Here is a 22435-nt window from a genome sequence, read left to right as displayed (position 1 = left end):
TTTAAGGTTAACAGTTGTTTGTTAAACTATCTGCAAACATCATGGTTATTGTAAATTTGCAGCAAAATAATGTGTAGTGCATCTGGACACTGGATGGATATAAAGTGTGTTTGTAATAGCGGGAAGGGGTGACTGTTTCACTGCATTAGCACTGCACATTTAAAAGAATTAGGCCTAAGATCAGTTCTCACATATTATTACCCCATATCGCTTTGTGGGAGTGTTATTTTATTATTATTATTATTATTATTAGCTAACTTTGAATTTAAAAACACATCTGAGAAAAGTTGGGATATCGGCATGTTTACCACTGTGCAGCATCCCCTCTTCTTTTGGCAACTGACGAATGTTGTTTCATTCTTATCTGATATTGGACTCTTACTGCTCAACAGCCCTTGGCCTTCTTTGTCATATGTTTAGTTTTGTAATGTGCTTCGGCACATTTCCAGTTGGTGAAAGGTCTGGACAGCAGACAGACCATTTAACCCTTGTATGGTGTTCGGGTCTGTGAGACCCGTGTTCAGTTTTTTTCAAAAGAAAAATTAAACAATTAATTATTTTTTCACGTGGAAATGTGTTGTGTCTTTCCACTCACTCCACTTGATTATAACTGATTTATTTATAACATTTTATATAAAAGAAAAACGAGAAGCACATTAATTCATAAATGTGATCTAACAAAGGTAAAGGGAAAAAATTAACCATGTTTGCTGTTCATATGTCTTGTAATTGGGATGAAGTAAACATCTGTTGAGTAATTTAACATAAAATTGTTTGATAGTGTTAATTTGGAAAGCCAAAACTCTAGCGGGTCCACCAGACCCATGAACACTGGCTGAGTAACAAAAATACAAACACCACACAAGGGTTAAGCACCTGGAGTCCTGTACCACAGAGCCCTGGTGTTGTAATAGATACAGTTTGTGGTTTAGCTTTGTCTTGCTGAAGTATGCAACCCCCCAAAAAGCCATCATCTAAATGGGATATGTCATTTTAAAATCTGCCAAAATATTTCAGCACTGATGGTGCCTTTCCATGCATTCCCATCAAGGATCCAGGCTTTTGAAAACAAGCTTCAGCATGAAGAAGAACAAGAAGTACTGGAAGTGAAGGTATGGCGCCCACAGAGCCCTGATCTCAGCATCATTGAGTGTGTCTGGGATTACATGAAGAGACAGAAGGATGTGAGGAAGCCTACATCCACAGAAGATCTGTGGTTACTTTTCCAAGATGTTTGGAACAACCTACCAGCCGAGTTCCTTCAAAAACTCTGTGCAAGTGTACGTATAGACAAACAGCAAACATGGCTCTCTGAGTCATGGTGGGGACCAAGATAATAAGCAGACTGGACTTACATCAGTTGCAGTTCAGGAGATTCGGGCACCAAACCTCTCAGTGGTTGAATGAGAATGTGCTGCATTATGTTGATATTGGAGGGGACGGGAAACTGATTCACTCAACAAAATAGCTACATTCCACATTGTCCTGAGGGATGTTATGTTATTTAGCTGAAGATGGAGATATATATAAGTCAAGAGACATTTTCACATTTGCAATTGGTCCAAAATTTAGCAACCGCTGTGCCTTTTAACTAGAAACTGTAAATTACTCAAATTTAAGTAGGAATGAGGAAAATCATGATTAAACTTTTAACTTCTTTGCATGCAATAAATACTTAATAGTTTTCAGGATCCCTGGATGAGATCCTGAAAGAGACATTTATCCAGGTATTTCTGATTGTTGGAGCAGGGAATCAGGAAATGGAGAGGACAGTTGGGTTGGAGTAGCCTTCTTCCGCATGCTGAATGTGTCACGATCCTGGATCTTCTAACCCAGCATTATGAGTTTTAGTTTATTTTTATGTTTAAGTCCTTTATGTTTTCTAAGTTCATTCCTATTATGCCTAGGTTGTCATTACAGTTCTTAGTTATTAGATTCCCCCTGTGTCTTCCTACCCCTATGTTAAGTCTCCCTTGCCCTTCGTGTGTTTCATGTCAGCATGTCTTTTGTTAAGTTCATGTTGTCAGGTCTGTGTTTCATTATGTTTCCTGTTTTATTTTGAAGGTCTGTGTCCTATGTCAATGTAGACAGCTTTGCTTCCTTTGTCTCGTTATGTCAGACTAGTTTCAGCTGTTTCCCCATGAGTTTCCACTTCCCATAATCACCCTTGTGTGTATTTAGTCTCTGTGTTTCTGTTCATTCTTTGTCTGGTCGTCTGTGTTCGCGTCATGTTCTCCATGCCATGTTTCTAGGTTTCATATTACAGGTTTTTCATGTTGTTTGTTTAGTTCTCCCAGTTTAGGTTAATGTTAGTTTTACTTCAGTTTGCCTTGCCCTTTGTTTGTACCTTTTTTACCAGCCTCGTTAAACGGCTCGCTTTTTATTAATCCAAGTTTTGTTCCACATTCCTTTTGTGTCTGCATTTTGGGTCCACTCTTCTCAATACATACAGTCTGCCTCAGCCAGACTGTGACAGAATGCACAAGCCAGTTTAGTTTTTGGTAGGCTTCATAGGTATTGAATAACTCCACAGCCAAAGCAGTGGTGTGATGAAGTGGTGCAAGTTTACCTTCACAACACTCGAGAAAGAGAAAATCACCACAGCAGATGAGATGCCACATGATACAGAGAATCCAGCTGTTTCCACCCTGGCCTCCGCAACAATGCACTCCATCATCTCCTAGTACTTTAACTAGATCTCTAGTTTGTGCAGCAGATGCTGGGGACAGCACCTTATCTGTGCCCACAGCACTGCCTGTGACAGCTTTCACCAAATGAACCCTTGGCATATTTTAGCGTTGCTGCTATGTAATGTTCAGTTTCCACTACCTTCTAGACTGTTAAAGATGATAGCTGTGATTTATAATAACACTTAAAAACATAAAACTACATGCTTTTTTTCCTCTGTTTCTGTAGAGACCAACAAATTCAAGTCCACAGCAAGAATGCTTGCCACAGTTTTCTTTTATATTAGGATAAAACCCAGAGGCACACTGATTATAAATGCAAAGGCAGGACTTCTGAGTATCATGACGTCATGAAGTTGATGTATCATGAAGTGTCATGAAGTTTAATAGGCATATAATTAATGAAACATTGATAATCAAACGATAACTAATAAAAACCTGCTTTAATTCTAAACGTGCTAGTTCTATTTAGGTGTCTTTGTTTTTTTATGTTTAAGGAGAAAACCAGGCCAAAGAGTGTTGCTATAATCATCACAATTTAACATTAGTGTGTGTAAAGGTCACATATATGTAAGTTTCTGTAATAAAATGTTTAATTTAACACGACTTCACTGTGTGCTCTCTTTGGAGAACTCAAGACTCGTTTATACACCCATTCATGTACTCCTTGCTTGCTTTGCCTTTCCTTTAAATAAAGATGGTCCTATTATCACTAGAGAGATGGCTGAGCTGAGAGAGTGGTTACATTTTCCAGTGGCTCCATCTGCTGGCCTTAGCCTGCCTTTCCCTGTTAGCAGTCGCACCACCACCCTAGAAACCCTGCCTGCGTGCCTCACAATCTTTTTTTTCCATGTTTTTTTTGCCCAGCAGAACCTTCTTACACCAGAACAAACAGGAGTAAAGGAAACAATAATTTGTTAACAGTACTAGCAGAAGCAGGACATTGCCACACAATAGCCAGACAACCAGGCCACAGCCAACATGACTCTATGCTAAAATTGAAGCCCAGGGATGTTGCAAAAAGAAAGACTGTCTACCCTCCCCAGTATGTGCACATCATATATATTATATATATATATTATATATTGTATTATATACTATTATATGAAAATATGTATCAAAATATCAGAGACTATATCAGATTGGTATTAGCAATACTGCCCTGTATTTACTTGGTATCAATACCAAAATCTGCAGTATCGCACAGCACTAATTAAAATGTACCTGCAAGGCTAGATACAACTGTTGAGCAACTCTTTTTGTAATTTCCAGGAAGTGTTTAATAAATGCGGAAGCAATTAAGGTCAAATCAATGTGACAGTGAACAAAAACAGAGAAGATATTTACAGAGTCTTTTGGTGATTGTCAGATGTGTTTATTTGACAGAAAACAGATTCAGTACCTTCTTTAAACACAGAAGAAAACCATCCAGTACTGCTGAATTAGATTTGAATTCTATTTAATCTAATGATTTCAAATGGCTTCATCTTGGTTTTGCTAGCTCTACATTTCAGATCCTGCTGCAAGATTCACACACACAGCTGGTGATGTGCTTGTAAGCGTATTGTCTGGTAGTCAGGTCAGAGCAGTGCAGGGTCATCGATTTCTTCTCTGAGTTCTGCTCCACGCAGCATTTGCACTCCTGCTGCAACATCAAGTCACCATTTAACACCGCAGTGAGGGGGAAGGGTTAAAAAGGACAGAGGAAGGTAATGGTTCAAGGTTCAAGGTTCTTTATTTGTCACATGCATAGTTATACAAGTATAACACACAGTGAAATGTAGCCTGACACGCTCCTCGACATGTGCAAAAATTGGGGGGGGGGGGTGTAGAGGAAGAACATTATATATATATATATATATATATATATATATATATATATATATACATACATATAGTATATACACTGGGTGAATGTGCAGTAGTAGCAGCAAGCAGGTGAATTCTGTACATTAATATGAATAGACATCTGACTATTTTACAGGATAGACAATATAAACATATTTAAAATTAAAGGAATTGAAATGTACATTGTGCCTTGGTTTAGAGTGTCTGGAAGAGAGTCCTGTCTCAGTCAATTATAGATGATGTGAGAGGGCGGGTGTGTGTGTTTAGGGCCCGGGTGGCTTGGGGATAGAAGCTCCTCTTGAGTCTCTCTGTCCTTGCCCGGAAGATGCGGAACCTTCTACCAGATTGCAGAAGTTGGAACAGTTTGTTGCCAGGATGGGACGGGTCCTTCAGTATCTGCGCTGCTCTAGTCCGGCATCTCCTGGTGTAGGTGTCCTGAAGCGGGGGGAGAGCAATCCTGCAGCAGCGTTCTGCTGTATGGATCACTCTCTGGAGAGCTTTTTGGTCCTTCACACAGCTGTTCCCAAACCACGATGTCATGTTCTGTGTGAGGATGCTCTCCACAGCGCCTGTATAGAAAATCCTGAGGATCTTTGGAGAGACCCTGAACTTCCTCAGTTGTCGTAGGTGATACAGGCGCTGCCTAGCCTTTTTGGTCTGGACCTGAATGTGGGCAGCCCATGTCAGGTCTGAGGAGATGTGGACACCAAGATACTTGAAGGACTGTATTGGTATTTTTATATATGGTATTTTTAATGTATTTTTAAACATACAGAATAAGGAAAGTAGATTAAAATCCATCTAAATGTCTACAATTCAAGCTTCACTTACACTTATGCCCTAGTTTTCATTTTCCTTTTATATGATGGCATGCCTGTTAACCTGTATTTTTACTTAAACAGTGAAGATTTGCTCTTACCTCAATTGAGACGAACATTGTCCCTGGCATGCGGGTATCTGTATTACAGTAGAACAGTTTTCTATGGTGATGTTGAAGCTGGACACCCTGGGAGCACAGGCCCTTTTACCTGAAAGTGGCAGAAGTATAACAGAAGATGAAGCACAGTGAGCAAATCCTTTCAAAAATGAATGACATTAAACATTTTGGATGCAGCAGAGCTGCAGATTATTAGTTATCTTTAGTTACAAGTTGGACTTCTGTAAAAATAAAGAAAGTGAAAGCAGTCTAGTAGACAAAGTTCAGAGTTATAAATAACTCATGGTTTTCCTTTTGTCTTCATTTACATGTATAACAGCAGTGTTGGTCATCCCAAATTCTGTCCTCCTGGAAAAAAAACAGAAGCTTGTTCTTCCATGCATACTGTACTTTTGTAGTAAAATAACCATTTTGACCATAGTTTTTACCATATTTTAAGACAAAATGGTTGAATATTTAAAACTAGTCTAATTACATATGACATGCATACATTTTATTACAATTTTGAATAGAAGTAAATATTTAAAATATAAGTCTAAGGAGCTTGGAAGGAAAAGTGTCCTAACTTCTTCAGTTCTAAGAGCAAGTTCTAAAATATAAGTTTATTGTTTTAAAATCCATATTCTTAGACACGGGTTACAGTTTCAGGATCACTGTGTAGGTTTTCAGTACCTCGGGGCAGCTTTCTTTCGGACAGACTTTAGTCTCAGTCTGAATCCCTTCTTTGCTGCAGCTAAATGACTTGCAGAGATGGGCAGGATCTGTCCATTTGTCCCCTGCCTAAACACATATAAACCAGACAACACAAGATATTTTGTTATCATTTTGTTTCAGTCAAATTCAAACTGATCTCCAAGGAAAAAGAAACACAGAGCACAGACACAACACACCTTGTATGTCTGTTCATTATAGCTGCATGTCTTCTCAACTGAAAAACAAAACAAATGTTCGCAAAAATGCGCTTGAATAATAAGTAAAACAGCAGCATTTTTCAGATGATGCACAACCACAGCCAGAGGTACAAAAATTTGAAAATTTCCTAATATATGTGTCACTTAAATCACTTAAAAGTCCCTCAAGTGACTCCAAAATGCAATGGCACTTTGGGATCATGACAATGTGTTGCCATGCAGAAGTGAAAATAAGTGTGTGTCAAACAAAGATTTCCATCTAGCCAGGTCGCCTTCTACTGTCTTTAAAAGTGGGATGTGGTTTAATTTAGTTAATTCTGAAAGCTTAGGAGAGACATTAATACCTAAATATTTTATATTTCCACATTGCAGTGGGGAAGGAGAAGAATTATGGAAGGAGCAATTAATCGGAAGAACTGTTGATTTCGACCAGTTAATTGAATAATCTGAGACACCTGAGAAAGAATTTATCAATGCAATTACCCCAGAGGTATTGGTTTGTGAGTTTTGGAGAAAAAGTAACACATCATCTGCATAAAGGCTGATTTTATGTTCTATATTCTTACATTTTATGCCCTTAAATGTTGTAGCCTGTCTAATTGCTGCTGCTAGTGGCTCAATAAAAATTGCAAACAGTGAAGGGGAGAGTGGGCATCCCTGTCTGGTGCCCCTCAGAAGAGAGAAGCTGGAGGATGTCTGGTCATTTGTTCTGACACAAGCTGTTGGGGAGTTATATAATATTTTTAACCAGTTTATGAAAGAAGGTCCAAAACCAAATTTGTGTAAAGTTGCAAATAGAAATTTCCAGTTAACTCTGTCAAATGCTTTTTCTGCATCTACAGAAAATATTGTAGTTTCAAGGTTTTTGCTGTATGAGTAGTCTATTAAATTAAGTAATCTACGAGTGTTTGTTGAGGAGTGCCTACCTTTTATAAAACCAGTTTGGTCAGGATGAATTAAAAGGGGGGTTATTTTCTCTAATCCCTTTGAGAGAGCTTTGCAGATTATTTTAAGGTCTACATTAATAAGGGATATTGGACGATAGCTTGAAGGAAATACAGGGTCTTTGCCTGGTTTTTGTAAGAGACTGATATTTGCAGAGTTCATATTTGGTGGTAGTCTACCATTTTCTTTGATTTCCTGCAACATCCTGTGAAAAACTGGTGCCAGAATCGTCCAGAATTCTTTGTAAAAATCTGTTGGAAAACCGTCTGGACCTGGAGCCTTATTATTGGGCATACTTATCAGAGCTTCCTGGCGTCAGTGGCGAATCCAGTGCTATTGCTTGGGTGTCTAATAATTTTGGAAGAGTTATGTTGTCGAGAAATTGATCAATTTCGTTTTTAGATGGGTTTATTTGATGGTGTATATAAAGTTTCATAGAAATCTCTAAAAATTTTGTTTATTTTTTAGGATCATATATTGTGTTCCCAGATTAATCTTTAACAGCACATATAGTTGTTTTTTCTTTATTGATTTTTAACTGGTTAGCAAGAAATTGTCCAGATTTGTTACCGTGTTCATAATTTTGCAGGCAAAGTCTTTGTACTAAGAATTTAGTCTTTTTATTAATAATTTCATTTAATTCTAGTTTTCTCTTGCGTATTTTGTTTAATATTTCTTGATCTTGGTGTGACACATAGGCTTTTTCTAAAGATTTGCTGTTTTTCTCTAGTTCCTGAATTTTTTTGTTTTCTTCTTTCTTCTTATGTGATGAGAAAGAGATTATTTTACCTCTCATCACAGCTTTCCCTGCTTCCCAGAGGACAGATGCTGATGTTCCAGGAATGTCATTGAAGCCTAAATATAGAGTCCATTCTTTTTTAAAGTATTTGATAAACTCTTCGTCTTTGAGCAGTGATGTATTAAATCTCCAGTTTTTTCTTGGTGTAGTATTATTCATCTGTATTAGTGTTAAAGATACAGGAGCATGATCGCTGACAGCTATAGGATGAATCTCGGGGTGTAATGTTACTCAGCAGTGAGCTGCTGACCAGAAAATAATCCAGACGAGAGTAAGAGTGATGGACATGTAAGAAGAAAAAATATTCCTTACTGTTGGGGTGAAGGGAGCGCCATGCATCGCAAAGACCAAAGTCACTCATATACTGTTTGATTATATTTGTGGACTGCCAGTTACGCTGAGTTCCTGTTGTGTTGAGCCTATCCATTTCTTCATTTAGTCCCAGGTTGAGGTCTCCCCCAAGAACAATTGTGCAATCTAGGTGTTCGGAGAGTGTACTAAAAAAACCGTGGAAGAATGAGGGGTCATCAACATTTGGACCATATATACTTACAATACCTAGCTTTTGGTTAAGTATAGATAGTTTGACGATTAGGAATCTGCCCTCTGGATCTATAACTGTATCGAGTACTGTGAAATTAATATTTTTATGTATTAGAATTGCTACTCCTCTTTGTCTAGAATTATAACAGGCTGAGAACACATTAGGAAACTCAGGTGTTTTAAGTTTATTCAAACCTGTGACAGGCATGTGGGTTTCTTGTAATATTTGATACTGTATCATTTTAAATACCTATAAATACTGTGTAATTAGAGGGTCATCTCACCAATGATGTCCATCGATAACAACCGGCCCTGGTGGACTTACACCACCACGATGGTGGCATTCACAGTCTGCCTTTGGAGTGCAGGTGTTTCCTTGGTTTTGGTATGTATAGGCAGCCACAGCCCTCCACAGAAGCATCATCCACTCCACATCGAGGGTCAGACTCAGTAATGGAGCGGCATGTACTGTTACAAGCTCAGATGTTGTAGAAGAACTCTTGGTTCTTTGGACATGTCGGAGCTGTGAGACAACAATGTGATGAGCACGAATGGCACTTTTTTAAAAGTAATTTGTCACATTTTCTGCTGTGCAAAGTTCCACAATATTTGCTTCCTTCAAAAATCCAAACACTTCAGACAGACTTTTACATTTGTAGTGTACACAAGTTCTTAAAAACATGAAAAACATTGATTTCATCTTTTCTGACTAGTTATTTTGAATTAAAAAAAAAAAAATCTCAGTACTGGCTCTTCTCCAAAAAGTCTAAACCTAATGTGTCTGGTATTAACATTATTAATATATTCAATATATTATGTAATCCTTTGGTGTGTGAATAAAGTTTACTTACTGCAGTTGGCAGCTTTTCTCCAGTCACCGATCAAAACCCCAAGACTCGCACAAGCTTTGGCGTAGCTGTCTAATGCAATGCACAAACACCTCTGCACATTGTTGCCACAATTACAGGTTCTTTGAATACAGGCCTGCCAGCAAATACAATTTTCACCTTAATATTGATAAGTCAAATTAACTTACACAAAGTTGCTGTTTGCTCATAATGCGTGCTTACTGTGTAGTATTGATCCAGTGGCAAATGGACATGGCACTTAGCAGATATGGCAGTCGCACTGATCAGCACAGAGCACTTTTCATCAGCAAATATTTCTAGAAAAAAGGAAATTTTAATTTGTAAACATATCTTGTGGGGATTTTTTTTTTACTGTATCACAGACAAGCATGCAAACTACCAATAAAAATCTGTGCTGCCTTATAATTCACACCACAATAATCATTGATATGAAAACCAAAATGTCAATTTTGTCATCAAGCTGAACTCCACTATAATTCCAGTTGTGCATTGCAGTGTTTGAATGTATACATGCCTTTTCAGTTTTAGTTACAGTTATAATATTAACTGGTACCATTGTGAGTGTTGATGCATGTACTGGGTATGTTCACAGTGCAAGCGCCCAGACTCCAGGACAGAGCAAAAGGTTCAGCTGAGAGCTCGATGATGCCGCTGCTGCTGGTGAAGTCGTCTGTGCCGTCACTGTTGCCGTTGCCACAAAGACCTGAACGATAGATTGACTGACCAAAGTGGATCGTGCCAACCAATGATGCTGTTTAATGTGTTATCACCAGTGTGTTTCCAACCTGAAATGATGCCCTTGTGTTTCCTAGGAACAGACATGTAGAGTTGGATTTCAGGTGACATCTGGAGTCGGAGCTTAATATCAGAGGATGTCAAGACTTGAATGTACATAGAGGACTGCCAGAAAACCTGGGCCCCATCTAAAAGGTAATCGGTAAGATAATATAATGTTAGTAATTAAGGCATTAAGGCATGTTTCTATTACAAGGTTGCCAAACAATTTATATGAAATTACCAGACTGATAAAATTCACTACGGTAATCTCTTGGTCTCCAACTTTAGCCATGTTGTTTGTGAATGTATACGTTTCCTGAAAATAAAAACCGGTATTCAAGGTTACTTTTTATGCTTGCTAGTTAGATGTTGATGGTTTTAATTTCAGTGTTGAAAGACTGTCTTTACCTGCAAATGCTGGAGGAAAACAGCTTGTATTGATGGATCCTTTTTAGAAAATGTAATTATTACTGTCCAGTTGAAGCCCTGCATGTGTCCATAAACAAATAAACCAGCAGTTATTAACACAGGCAACTCGAGAAGATTCATATTAATGAAAAGGGGAGGAGGACAAATTACCTGTAATGCTAGGTATGTACATTTACCAGGGACAGTGTACTGTTTGCCGTCAAATGTTGACACAAACTGACCTTCAATCTGACATTTAATTGGGCAGTTTTCAGAGCAACGCCACTTCCCACCTTCACACAAACTGGAGACAGGGTTGATGAAGAGGTTTAAATAATTTCAATTCATTATTCACAAAAAAATCCTCATAAATATAAATCCCTTTATCTGGGTCCTTACCATGTCTGACACTTGGTGCTACGTTTCTGTCCAGGTCCTGCCAGCGAACACACAGGTGCAGTTTGACACATTCACACAGTGGAAGCCATCCAAGTGATCATTAAGCACTTTGCCTACGCACATGTTCAGGACAGCCTTAAAATGTGGCAAACAAACAAACAACAACAAGAACAAAACACATCAATGATTTATAACCTGGGGAAATTCTGGCAAGGCTCACCCTCTGGGCAGACGCAGGAACTAGTGATATCCTGGCTGGAAAAATGGGGGTTTGGGTTGGAGCAGGTAGGAACAAATGCAGCACCCTCTTCTTCATAAAGCAGTGCTCCCCGACAAGTTGGTCGAGCTACATTCATCCACCAAAACAGGGACAGCTACATCAAATTATGGTGGGTACAGGATATGCCACTTATTGTTATTAGTATTAGTATTTTAAACAATTAGTTACCACACTGGGTCACAGATCTTCATTTCTCCCACACATTACTGCTTTTTCCACAGTGCAGAACAATCTCTCTAAAGAAAGCACAGCCTATGTGTTCACTGTTTTCATATCCGTAAATGTTTTTGTGACACAGCTGGAAGTAATGAAGCCGACTTGATTGCAGACAGCCCAAAGTGTAGGAGAAGAAATGTTCACATACCTGGTAGATTAAAAGACATTCTTACATTTTATTTGAAAACTGTAAATACAGTTGTCTCAGAAATTCAGATTCATAACGACTGCATAACTGACCCGTTATAATGTGTTAGTGAATCATCTGTCTATTTTTCAAATTTGTATACAGAAACAAAATTACAAACAAAAAAAACAAGTTAATGTAAACCACGTGAACCTACTGGATTAGGAACAGAGACAGGATCCCTTGTTTGGCATGTGTCATCTGTAAGCGCGCTCCCTCTGATCAGCTGCTGCTCATTGCCTAGATTCATGAAAAGGTGCATTCTTTGAGCAAAGTGTCTGTAAACAACTGTTATCATTTGCAAAGAAAACCTAAAATATTCCTATAAAGTGTCTGGTTATCATTTAGGTCACACCTGTTACGTTGCATTTTCCACACAGTCCAGTCATGTCAGTGCTCAGCTCCTGCTCCAGCTCAACCTTTACAGCAGATCAAATATTAACTTTAGGAGTTCCACTTATTGATTTAAAATGCATATATGTGTGTGACTGTGGTTAAGTTTTCCCTCACCTTGAGAGTGTCTATTCCTCCAGCTACACACCAATCAAAACTGCCTCTACAGCTCTTGAAATTAAATGCAGGAACGTGACTTAGAATTGGGGAGCACAACAGTGTTCAGCAGTCAGCAGTTAACACCTCAAAGTGTGAGGGCCCTTAGCCTGTATTCACCAGTTGACTGAGGCCTTTATTTAATAAGGAATTTGCAATATTATCTCTCTTCCCCTAAAGGGGTACTTCTGTTTTTCCCACAGTCCAAAGACATGCCTAGGGGGGAGAGGCTCTAGCCCCCTCTGTGACCCATGAGTTGAGGAGAATGGATAGACAGATGAAACAAAGATTAACTACCAAAATGACAGGAAGAGAGAAACAGCTTGTCTGAAGCATACCAGTGTTTATCGATTATATGATAATGACCCAAGGCATACTGCAAAAGCAACACAAGGGCTTCTCAACGCAAAGAAATGGGATATTCTTCAAAGGCCAACTCAGCCACCTGATATCAACCCCACAGAGCAGCTTTTCAATTTCTGAAGACAAAACTGGAGGCAGAAAGTGGCTGCAGTAAAGGCCTAGTATCTCAAGAAAGGAAACACAACATCTGGTGACTGCAGAGGATTTTTATCATTCTTCCAAAATACTGTTTTAGGGGATGTATAAACACTAAGAGTAAAAACCCCAGAATAAGATTTAAAATGTACAAAACTAAGCTAAAAGATACAAAACATCTACAAAGACATGAACGTGCAAGAAAAAGAAAAAAAAAACAATCTTAGTCCAGGGATCTACCTTGGAGATGAAAGAGTGCTAACCTTGTTCCTCATCTATACCCAGAGGCCTGTTGTTTGGGGATTTTGGCTTGTGTTGCTAGTTTGACTTGCTTAACTGAGATAGTTGTTGTTAACAAAACCCCAAATGTAAAAAACTTAGCAAAGTCATATATGGTCTACATGTATATATACAATTGCGCTGAGACAAAGGGATAAATTGAAAAGAAACAGTTATACCTCTTCTCCAATCACGTTCTGAAAGTGAAATCTGATCTAACCTGGGCTACACCCCGGGTCAAGACAACCGCAGCTCCAGTTTTGTTCTAAATCTTATCCTCTTACCTCCTTCTTTTCTGATGCTTCCCTCAAGACGTAACAAAGAAAGTGAATTCAATTTAGCTAGATTACATATTGTGTGTTTTGCTTTAAGAAAAGAACATTTGTTATTGTATAAGAATGAAACCTGCTAATCTCTGCAATTCAGAAAGGCGCAGTCCATTCTTCAAACATCACTACCAATTACTATTATCATGTTATTTGTGTTATTTAATTTAAATGACATTAAACTGATCAAAAAATATGTAGCTTGCAGCCAGTTGTAGATGTTTTGTTGGAAAAGTATACAAATCTTTCAGAAATAAAACAAAGATTCAAATGTCCTAGAAACTCTTCTTTTCAAAGACATGACTCATTTCCTAAATATAAAAATAGGCTCTTACTTTGATTAGATCTTTGTTTTGTGTCATATCTTTTAGCTTATAAAATAGTTTAACTTTTACCAAAAAAAAAAATATGACTAACAGTAAATTTGGTAGCATTAAATATTCTGGTGGTCACCAAAATTTTTCAAATTTGACATACAGCTAATTTCACTGACATGATCAGACACAAACACGTTGTTTTCAACTAAAAAAGATATATATATATATATATATATATTTTTTTTTTTTTTTTTTTTTTTTAGAAAGGACTGACTGTGACCACAGTTCACCATGCCATCCACAAATCTATCATTCATTACATATTTCATCAATAAAGTGCTAAACAGCCTGCTGCATATATTACAGTAGTGTAGATTGTAGTTGAAGAACTAGCCTTACCAACTACTGCCAACTACTAAAAAGAATTTCATGTATCATGAAACAATGAATGAAAAAGAAAGATGACACAGGACTGTTGAGCAGCTAGAATCCTACACCTGGTGAAAATGGGAGAACACTGCTCTTTAAAAGGTCTAGAAACTAATTTCCTCAGAATCCAGATGTTTATGGACTGTTGTTAAAAGAAGAGGTGGGGCTACGTAGTGGTAAACATGGAGATGCGTACGTTTTCTCAGTTTATAAATTTAATGTTTTCTTTTGAATAAACTATAAGCTTTTGAGATTTGTGAATGATTACTATACGTCTTAACATTTTCAGAATTTGTCATTTGTAATTTAAAAGGTATACTGAGTTGTGCTCTACTACTATCAAAAGTTCAAAGCTTTTCCTACTTTCTAACCAACATTTAAATGTAGGTGTGTAAAAATGTGTTTTTGATGTCTCAAATGAAAAAGAATATTCTACTTATCAAATACACAATTTCGTTTTCAGCAGGTACCTTTAAATCATGCCAATTTCAAAACTCTCTGACCCTACCCATAGCCAGAGGGTGTTGACCTACAATCTCCTTGTCTGAAGATTTCTAAACAGCTCTAATCCATGTACCAATCCAACAATCTTTGGAATTCCACTTGACCACTTAATGATAAATGATTTTGTTCATTCAGTCTGACCTTGATAACTTAAGGTAAAGGTTTTCCACTGAAGGCCTGATGGGAGGTCAATGGTTGCTTTGTGTGTTTGAGTAAGTATAACTCAGGCACGATGGAGGTATTTGTTCAAAAATGACCAAAGGTTTTATTGACATTAAGAAGTACCATACTCCAATCTGTGTAAGGTAGGTAAAAACAAGCATGTACTCAAACACGGGTCATCCATGACTAAAGGCTGGCAACTGGAAAAAGAGAATGCATTGAAACATTCAGAGTATTGCCAACACCAAATGCTGGATATTAATAAAGGCTTTAAAGCAAGACCTGGTAGCAATATTAAGACATACTTTTGCACTTTTTCTCAACGGGTTATTATCTGTGGGTAAACTTAATTTCTTATTCATTTAAAAATTGCAAAATGTGAACATGTCTAAATACCTTCTACAGAAACTTTTTGTGAAACATTTAAACTATAACTAACATGTACATAATTAACTCGTTCAAAATGTTCTCGTTCTCTTAACTGGGACTAGTAGGTTTGAGTCTATTACTCCAGTTCTTTCCGACCTGCACTGGCTCCCCATTAAATATCATATTGATTTTAAAATCGTATTGCTCGCTTTTAAAATCATAAATAATACCGCACCCAGCTATCTTACTGATCTCCTCAGCTTAGATCAGCAGGCCAAATGCTCCTGGTGCGACCTAGATCTCGGCTTAAGACCAGAGGTGACTGTGCATTAGCCTCTGTTGCACCCTACCTCTGGAATAATCTCCCTCAAGCTATTTGCGCGTCTGATTCAACTAAATCTTTTAAATCTCAATTAAAAAGTTATTTATTTAGCCTATCCTTCCCGGCTTCCTAGAGCTCGCATTTGTAAGTGTGCTGTAATTTATCTTTTTGCTCTGATTAATGTTTATAATGATTTCATTTCATTTCATTGCCTTTTGGCTTGTGTCTACTGTATTCTTGGTTAGTTATGTCTCCCTCCTGTCAATATATTTGTATCTTTTATTGCTTTTATTTGATTCTGTGAAGCACTTTGGCATACCTCTGGTTTTTAAATGTGCTATATAAATAAAATTGTATTGTATAATTTTTAAAAAATACACTGAGACAAATGGGTAGGAATCGTGATGAAGTTTATTATGGAGTTTTTACATTCAAGAAAACAGAGAATACATGCCTTCATAATAGCAAATCATTCACTTTATTTGATATAAAACTGATTCAGCATTTACTTTATATAAGGAACAACATTTTAATACATTTAGTTTTCATGTGACAGTCTAATGGATAATTCTTTCTTTCATCTGAGTTTTATTTTTCAGCTTGAGCCGGAAGATCTACAAGCACAGCTGGTGATGTGCTTGTAGTAGTATTGTCTCGTACTGAGGTCAGAGCAAAGCAGAGTCACGGGCCTCCTCTCTGATATCCAGTCCAGACAGCATGTGTTGCGCTGCTCCAACAGGTCACCATGTAACTCCACCCTGTTGCAGAGGAGAATGGGAGTGGGTGAAAGTGGGATAGAAGAGAGAAACAAAAAATCTAAATTTCAGAAAAATATCCAAAGTTCGCACAGAATTCATACAACGAATCTAGATGCACTTTTCTTTGGTTAGTGATTATGAAGTGAATAACAAGGGCCTCAAATGCATTAATTTGCATCATCACTATTGCTCATCTCACCTTGGCTGAGATTCACATTTCCCCTGACACACAGGCATCTGCATGACAGTGGTGCAGTTATCTACGGTGATGTTGAGGGTGGACATCCTAGCAGCACAGCCCTGGTTACCTGAAGTTTGAAGTAACAAAGTAGAGGTGGAACAATGTAAAGAGTGTGAAATTAAAATAAATAAATTATAGCTTTCATTTCTATGTGAAATGTTAGATTTAGGGTCTGACTTACATGTAAAGCAGCAGTGTTGGTCATCCCAGATTCTGTCCTCCTAGAGAAAAAGCCCCACAAGTTGTAGACTTTAATTCTTGCGCTTGTTCACACAGTATTTAATTGTAGTTTCTAAGCATCTTTTAAGGGTAAGTCTTTCTTTCTCACAGTGCTTGTTCTGACAGTGTTCTTCTATTGTTATTATTTGACATTTAAATATTGAATATACATGAATTCTAACACTTTAGCTTTGAAAAGCTCTGCAAATAAATGTAAGTACTGTGTAAAGCTTCACCGATATGAGCTTATTATTGTAGAAAATCAATCTAAGATTTTACAGTTTACTTGAACATTTTTACCTCAGAGCAGCTTTCATTGGAGCAGACTTTGGTCTCAGTCTGAATGCCGTCTTTACTGCACTTCAGTGACCTGCAGGGATGGGCAGGATCTGTCCACTGATCTCCCACCTACATGCACAAAGAACATTTTTAATTTAAAATGAAGAATCAGACAATGGTTGACAATGATTAACAATTTCAATCAATTTAGTACAAAGAGACATTACAATAAAATTCAATGCAGCATACCTTGTATATCTTCTCATTATAACTGCAGGTCTTGTCAACTGAAAAAAAAAGACACGTTTTTGTGTGTGTGTTTGACTTTGCTATGTTTTTAACAGCAGACATTTTGATATGAAACACAAGTGTTATTAAGGTTTAACCTAACATTAGTTAATGTGATTTGCAATAAATGTGTGTGCCTAATATTTCATGTCAAAATGTTTCCTAAATGATTAATTAATTAAGAAGAGGCCACTTTAGGCTTCTCCCTCGATACAAGGGGTCACCACAGCAGGTAGCTGCGTTTGAGTTTATGCTGGATGCCCAAATGGGATTTGTGGATGTGAACTACAAACCTTTTACATTCAAATGCATAAATCATTACAATATGGAGCCATCTATTAAACAAATCACCCAAACAAACAAATTAAAAAAACGACAACAAGTAACTGACTCTTCAAATATATTCTGGGTCACTAACAACATCAAAGATGCAGCTTCACACAACTAAAATATATCTGCTAATAGATATAAGGTGTTGTTCTACATGTATTTGTGTATTTGTTACTTGCTCTTCTGCGATGCATTATCACATAATTGCCAGTTGAGATTTGGAAGTATGAACATGTATGCCAAGATATCAGCAGGAATCTCTTATCTCGTATATATGATATTTTTGAAGCATTACCAACAACAAAGTTTGTGAAAACTACTCCAGAACTACTTCTTAATGAATGATGATAGCGATAGGTATGGAAACTGGTATTGGCGGAATCATTCTACCATGCCTTTTTTTTTTTTTTTTAGTTTTTGCTGGTAAACTGGTAAAAATGAAGCTTTGGCTTCTAGTTTGGAGTAATCATTGCTGAGAACTAGAGATCACACTTGTTGAGATTAGACTGTATCTAGAGTCAGGGTTAGTTTGTCTATGCCAATTTTTCCCTTTCACTGTCATATTTTCATCATTTTGTGCAACAAATTCCAACTAATTAAAAGCTGAATATTGTGCTGACATTTTGTCCTCGCTTGGAGATAATTTAAATAAAATGGCAATTTACGAAAAAAAATAAAAATAAAAATTTGCAGTCCTGTTTGACCTTATAGTTATGGAATATAATAATTAATTGTTTGTTTTGTGGGGAGGTTTGCAATCATACACTGCAAAATCTCCAGTGTTAAATTGACACTAGAAAGTGTCTATATGTGTCCACTCTTTTGAGTGTTAAATTAACACTTTTGACAGTGTTATATTTCTAACAGGAAGCTAGTCAGTGTTGAAGATTAACAATGACTAACACTGAGCAGTGCTGATTTGCTATCATTTGCAGTGTACTTCAAATATAACTTCCAAATTGAGTGTACAGGAAAGGAAAATACCTGGAGGTTAGACAATGTTAAGTTCATAATATACCCAACCCCTGAAAAGTAAGTTTACTTACCAGGTAATATTGGAAAATATTGTTTGTCTTTCTACAAAATTACCAAAAAATTATGCAGTGCTTTAAATTACTTATGAAGTACTTAAATTGACTTATAATACAATCATTTGTTTTCTGTAAAAATCTGATTTGTTACCCTCTTGTTCCACTTTACCTACTTTTAAGTATTTGTACTTTATTTAAATATATTGTCATTTATTTTAAATACATTGAAAATCTGATTAATTACAAGTGAATTGCACCTTTAATCATGGGCCATATTAAAGATTGTTACCCAACATACTTATTTGATAAGTACGGCTAATGTGATTACCAATTTTAGGAACAGCGCATTACCTTACTTTGTTGCAAATACATTTGACTAAAGCACATGTCATTACGCAAAAAAAAAAAAAAATACAGAAATTCTATAATTCTAAAAGATACTGAAAACTTTAAAAAATCAATCATTAACTGAACTAGAAAATATGAAACACCTTTACTTACCACAAATCGCATCACCACAGCAGGAAGTGTTTATCAAAACTGCATTGGGGCCACAGAGGGGAGCTGGCTTAGGAGGTGGTGGAAAGCACTCTTCAGTCATAGTCTGGTTGTTACATCTACACAGTTTGCAGTTGGACTGCCAGACTTCACCAGGCTGAAACACACATACAGAAATATTTGTAAATCTACACTCAGATCTAATACTAATACGCTTAAATTATTTGAGCTAAACTGTTGATTACAGAATGTGTCACATAACAGCAGCATCCCTGTGGAAATTTGTAGCTTTTACTTACAAGTTTAGGTTCTCCACTTGGTCCTTTGCAATCTTTAGGGAAAAAAGAAAGAAAATCCTTTATTTATCTTCCTGTAAAAGACTTCAAACAAAAATTGTCTAGGTGTCATTGTCATCATCTTAGGCTATACAACTTACAGGAACAAACAGGCAAACAGATGTTTGAGTGATTTCCTGCTCTGGTCAGGTTGCTGGGACAGAAACAACCTGTGCTTTTTTTTTCAAGCAAAGCTCCTGGATAGCGCACGCTAAAAAGCCGGAGAAAAGCATGAAAATGGTGTAAATCTTCAGAATAGTATATGAAGGAAAAACATGTGGAAATTACAAGGTGCAATCAGAAAACAGCTTCCCCAATAAAAATCGAAACATATCTAATTTCAGATATGGGATGGCCAACAAACACATTGTTTCAATGCACCAGACGTGAAGCTGCCAGACACACCAAATTTCATAAGGTATCCCTTAAATGAGATTCCTCAGAAAATTATAGTAAAACTCAGCCTTGAAAATCTTACGTTGATTAAATTCATGGTGCGAAACTCCACTGATTGTCAAACAAGACAGTGAGGTCACATTCAGAACCCAGTGCATTCAAGCATTTACACTCTGGACTCTTAAAAAGTGCTGTTTGGCTCCTTGACATAAAAGTTATTCCAGTTTGACACAGAAGTTGATGCAAGTGGTAAAACTAGTCTAAACCTAGCCTCCCAGGAGGCTTTCCTAATGTGCCTTGGAGAAGACCACAAAGAGATCAGTCTTATATGACCAAGCTGATTAACTTTTTATCTGCATCACACCAAAAGTAAAGTTTCCTAACCCTCCATAGCAGAAGTCATCCAACTTTGTGCTGCATTCTCTGTAAACCAATCCTTCTGGACATGGCACATCTGAAACACGATCAAGGACACTGACGTTAATAATACATCAATTTAAATTAGAACTTGCAAAGAAAGCAAATTTATTCATAAATCACTTAATTTCTAGCTTTACTGGTTTGCCATGTTAATTGTAAGACAAAAAAAAGACGATGCATACCACAGGTTCCATTAGTCAGTCCTCTCCAGTCAATACAGAAACCAAAGCTTTTACATTCTCCTGCAGCTTGCTCCAGAGATGAGCAAGAACCATTTAGGTTCCTGCATGAATCAAACTCACAGTTCTTCTTTTTAAGGTTTAGATCCACGTAGTTGCTGCAGTTTTCAAAGACACTGGAGAAATTGAAACAAAGTGAATTTAAGAATATTTGCTGAAATTATACACAAAGAGACAGAGAGCCACACACTATTACAATTAATAATCAAAATAAAGCAGTATATAACATGTAGATTTATCATGAAGTACACTTGAAGCAGTTTTAACACAACAAATCCATGATTAGTAGGCTACATTCATGTGTGGACCTTACGGGTGGAGTAGAAGTTCACATAATGGGTTTGGAGGGCAGGGAGGCGGAGGTGGGGGAGGAGGTACTGAGGTTGGCCCAGGAAGACAGGGTACATCCCTTGGTGCAGAATTACAGGCAGGCTTCAGAGGATCTGGATACACCCAGTCATAGGCCGTCTTATCACAGCAGCTGTCATCCTCAATCTGCCCTCCTTTACGAATACACGATGCTCCACCACACACACCTGGAGGGAGAATTGATAAGTGAGCTCTGATAAGCTTATACTTCTAACACACTTCTAGCACTCCATCCAGTACTCACCGCATTGTCCCTGGGTGTTATTGACGAAATGCTCCATGGCCAGGTTCACAACCAGGGTATAGGATGGAGTGAGGGAGACATAAGAACGAATCTCTGGGAGATGAATTGACACCATGTACCCCGTGGTCTCAAATCTGAAACCATTCTCCTCATATGGTGGTTGGACTGTCACATTGTTCAGTGTAGCCTAAAGTATAATAACATTATCATCAAAATTAGCTGTCTTTCCAGTGAGTATTCTCAGTTACAAACTGCTGTATAATTACTGAATATGGATGCATGATGAAATCCTACCTGTACTACAAACAATTGTGTGTTGATGTTGAGCGCAGCTACATTGTTTTGATATTTCAGAATGAGTCCTTTGGCACAGGAGCCTTGCAGGCCCGGCACGCAATAAAAGTTGTCCACAGCAATGGTCAGATTATGACGTGGTGACTGCTCCTCCACCAAGACGTAGGAGCACTGATCCAAGAAATCAAAGGGTATTCCTTGGAAAGAAACATAGTGGGGATCCCCAAACAGCTCACAGTGACCTGGGAATGGATAAAAACACAATTTGGATTTCAGCTAAAAATAAGAATCTGTCAAAATGCCAACCTGAGCCAGCTGCACAACTCTAATAATGACATTCTGGGTTAGTCAGTCAGTGGTATGGTCACTTACAGTCACATTTCCATGTTTCACAGCATCCATCCGAGACCTTTACGGCCCGTTCTCTGGGACAGGGCAGAGCTGTAGACTTTGGGCAAACCACTGGGGTCAACTCTATCTTTCCACCAACACAGTGCTTATCAAAGCAGTCCTCTGACCATGTCTCCCCACAAATCCAGCTTTTTTTACTCTTCAGGTCTACACATCTACAGACTGGTGCTGTGGCAGAAAACAGGGAACACAAAAATACAGAAACATTGATTAGGTTATTCTCGTGAATGACTACTATGATCATAAATGAAAATGTCTAGTTGGTAGTTAGTTAGGTGGTTGTAGACATAGTAAATATTGTGGGAGCTTCTGTGCTGGTAGCAGTCATACCTGACGTTACAGTAGTTGTTGCATTGGTTGCAAACGTGCTTGTTGGCCGAAGCGTTCCAAATGTTGTGGGAAATACTGCCAGAGATATAATATCGTTTAGGTTACTCACATAAACGACTGCTATGATGATGAATGAACAGTGCAAAACAGATACATAACATTTACCTTGGGAGTTGTTCTGAGGTGGTGTTG

General features: G+C 37.6%; 1 protein-coding gene across 1 annotated transcript in view; it reads right to left on the bottom strand.

Moving 5' to 3' along the window:
- Positions 1–4197: 4197 nt before the first annotated feature.
- The window catches only part of muc5e (mucin 5e), a 30620-nt gene continuing 12382 nt past the window's right edge, over positions 4198–22435 (bottom strand). Inside the window, exons 30-50 of the mRNA XM_085375557.1 lie at positions 21875–22081; positions 21503–21744; positions 21209–21395; positions 20909–21131; positions 20539–20711; positions 20321–20390; positions 19642–19751; positions 19505–19536; positions 19209–19362; positions 17308–17345; positions 17080–17187; positions 16742–16781; positions 16519–16627; positions 16180–16319; positions 11344–11469; positions 11124–11160; positions 10922–11028; positions 10325–10462; positions 10093–10242; positions 5502–5563; positions 4198–4332 (exon numbers count right to left, since the gene is read on the bottom strand). Coding sequence (XP_085231683.1) covers positions 4198–4332; positions 5502–5563; positions 10093–10242; positions 10325–10462; positions 10922–11028; positions 11124–11160; positions 11344–11469; positions 16180–16319; positions 16519–16627; positions 16742–16781; positions 17080–17187; positions 17308–17345; positions 19209–19362; positions 19505–19536; positions 19642–19751; positions 20321–20390; positions 20539–20711; positions 20909–21131; positions 21209–21395; positions 21503–21744; positions 21875–22081 — 2588 coding nt within the window. The remainder of the gene's footprint in view (positions 4333–5501; positions 5564–10092; positions 10243–10324; positions 10463–10921; positions 11029–11123; positions 11161–11343; positions 11470–16179; positions 16320–16518; positions 16628–16741; positions 16782–17079; positions 17188–17307; positions 17346–19208; positions 19363–19504; positions 19537–19641; positions 19752–20320; positions 20391–20538; positions 20712–20908; positions 21132–21208; positions 21396–21502; positions 21745–21874; positions 22082–22435) is intronic.

The sequence above is a fragment of the Diplotaxodon limnothrissa genome, linkage group LG17, assembly GCF_057381915.1.
Source record: "Diplotaxodon limnothrissa isolate DT_005_m linkage group LG17, D_limnothrissa_male_GT1.1, whole genome shotgun sequence".
Taxonomy (NCBI): domain Eukaryota; kingdom Metazoa; phylum Chordata; class Actinopteri; order Cichliformes; family Cichlidae; genus Diplotaxodon; species Diplotaxodon limnothrissa.
The sequence above is the reverse complement of the archived record's forward strand: the minus strand, read 5'-3'. Positions and strand labels throughout refer to the sequence as shown.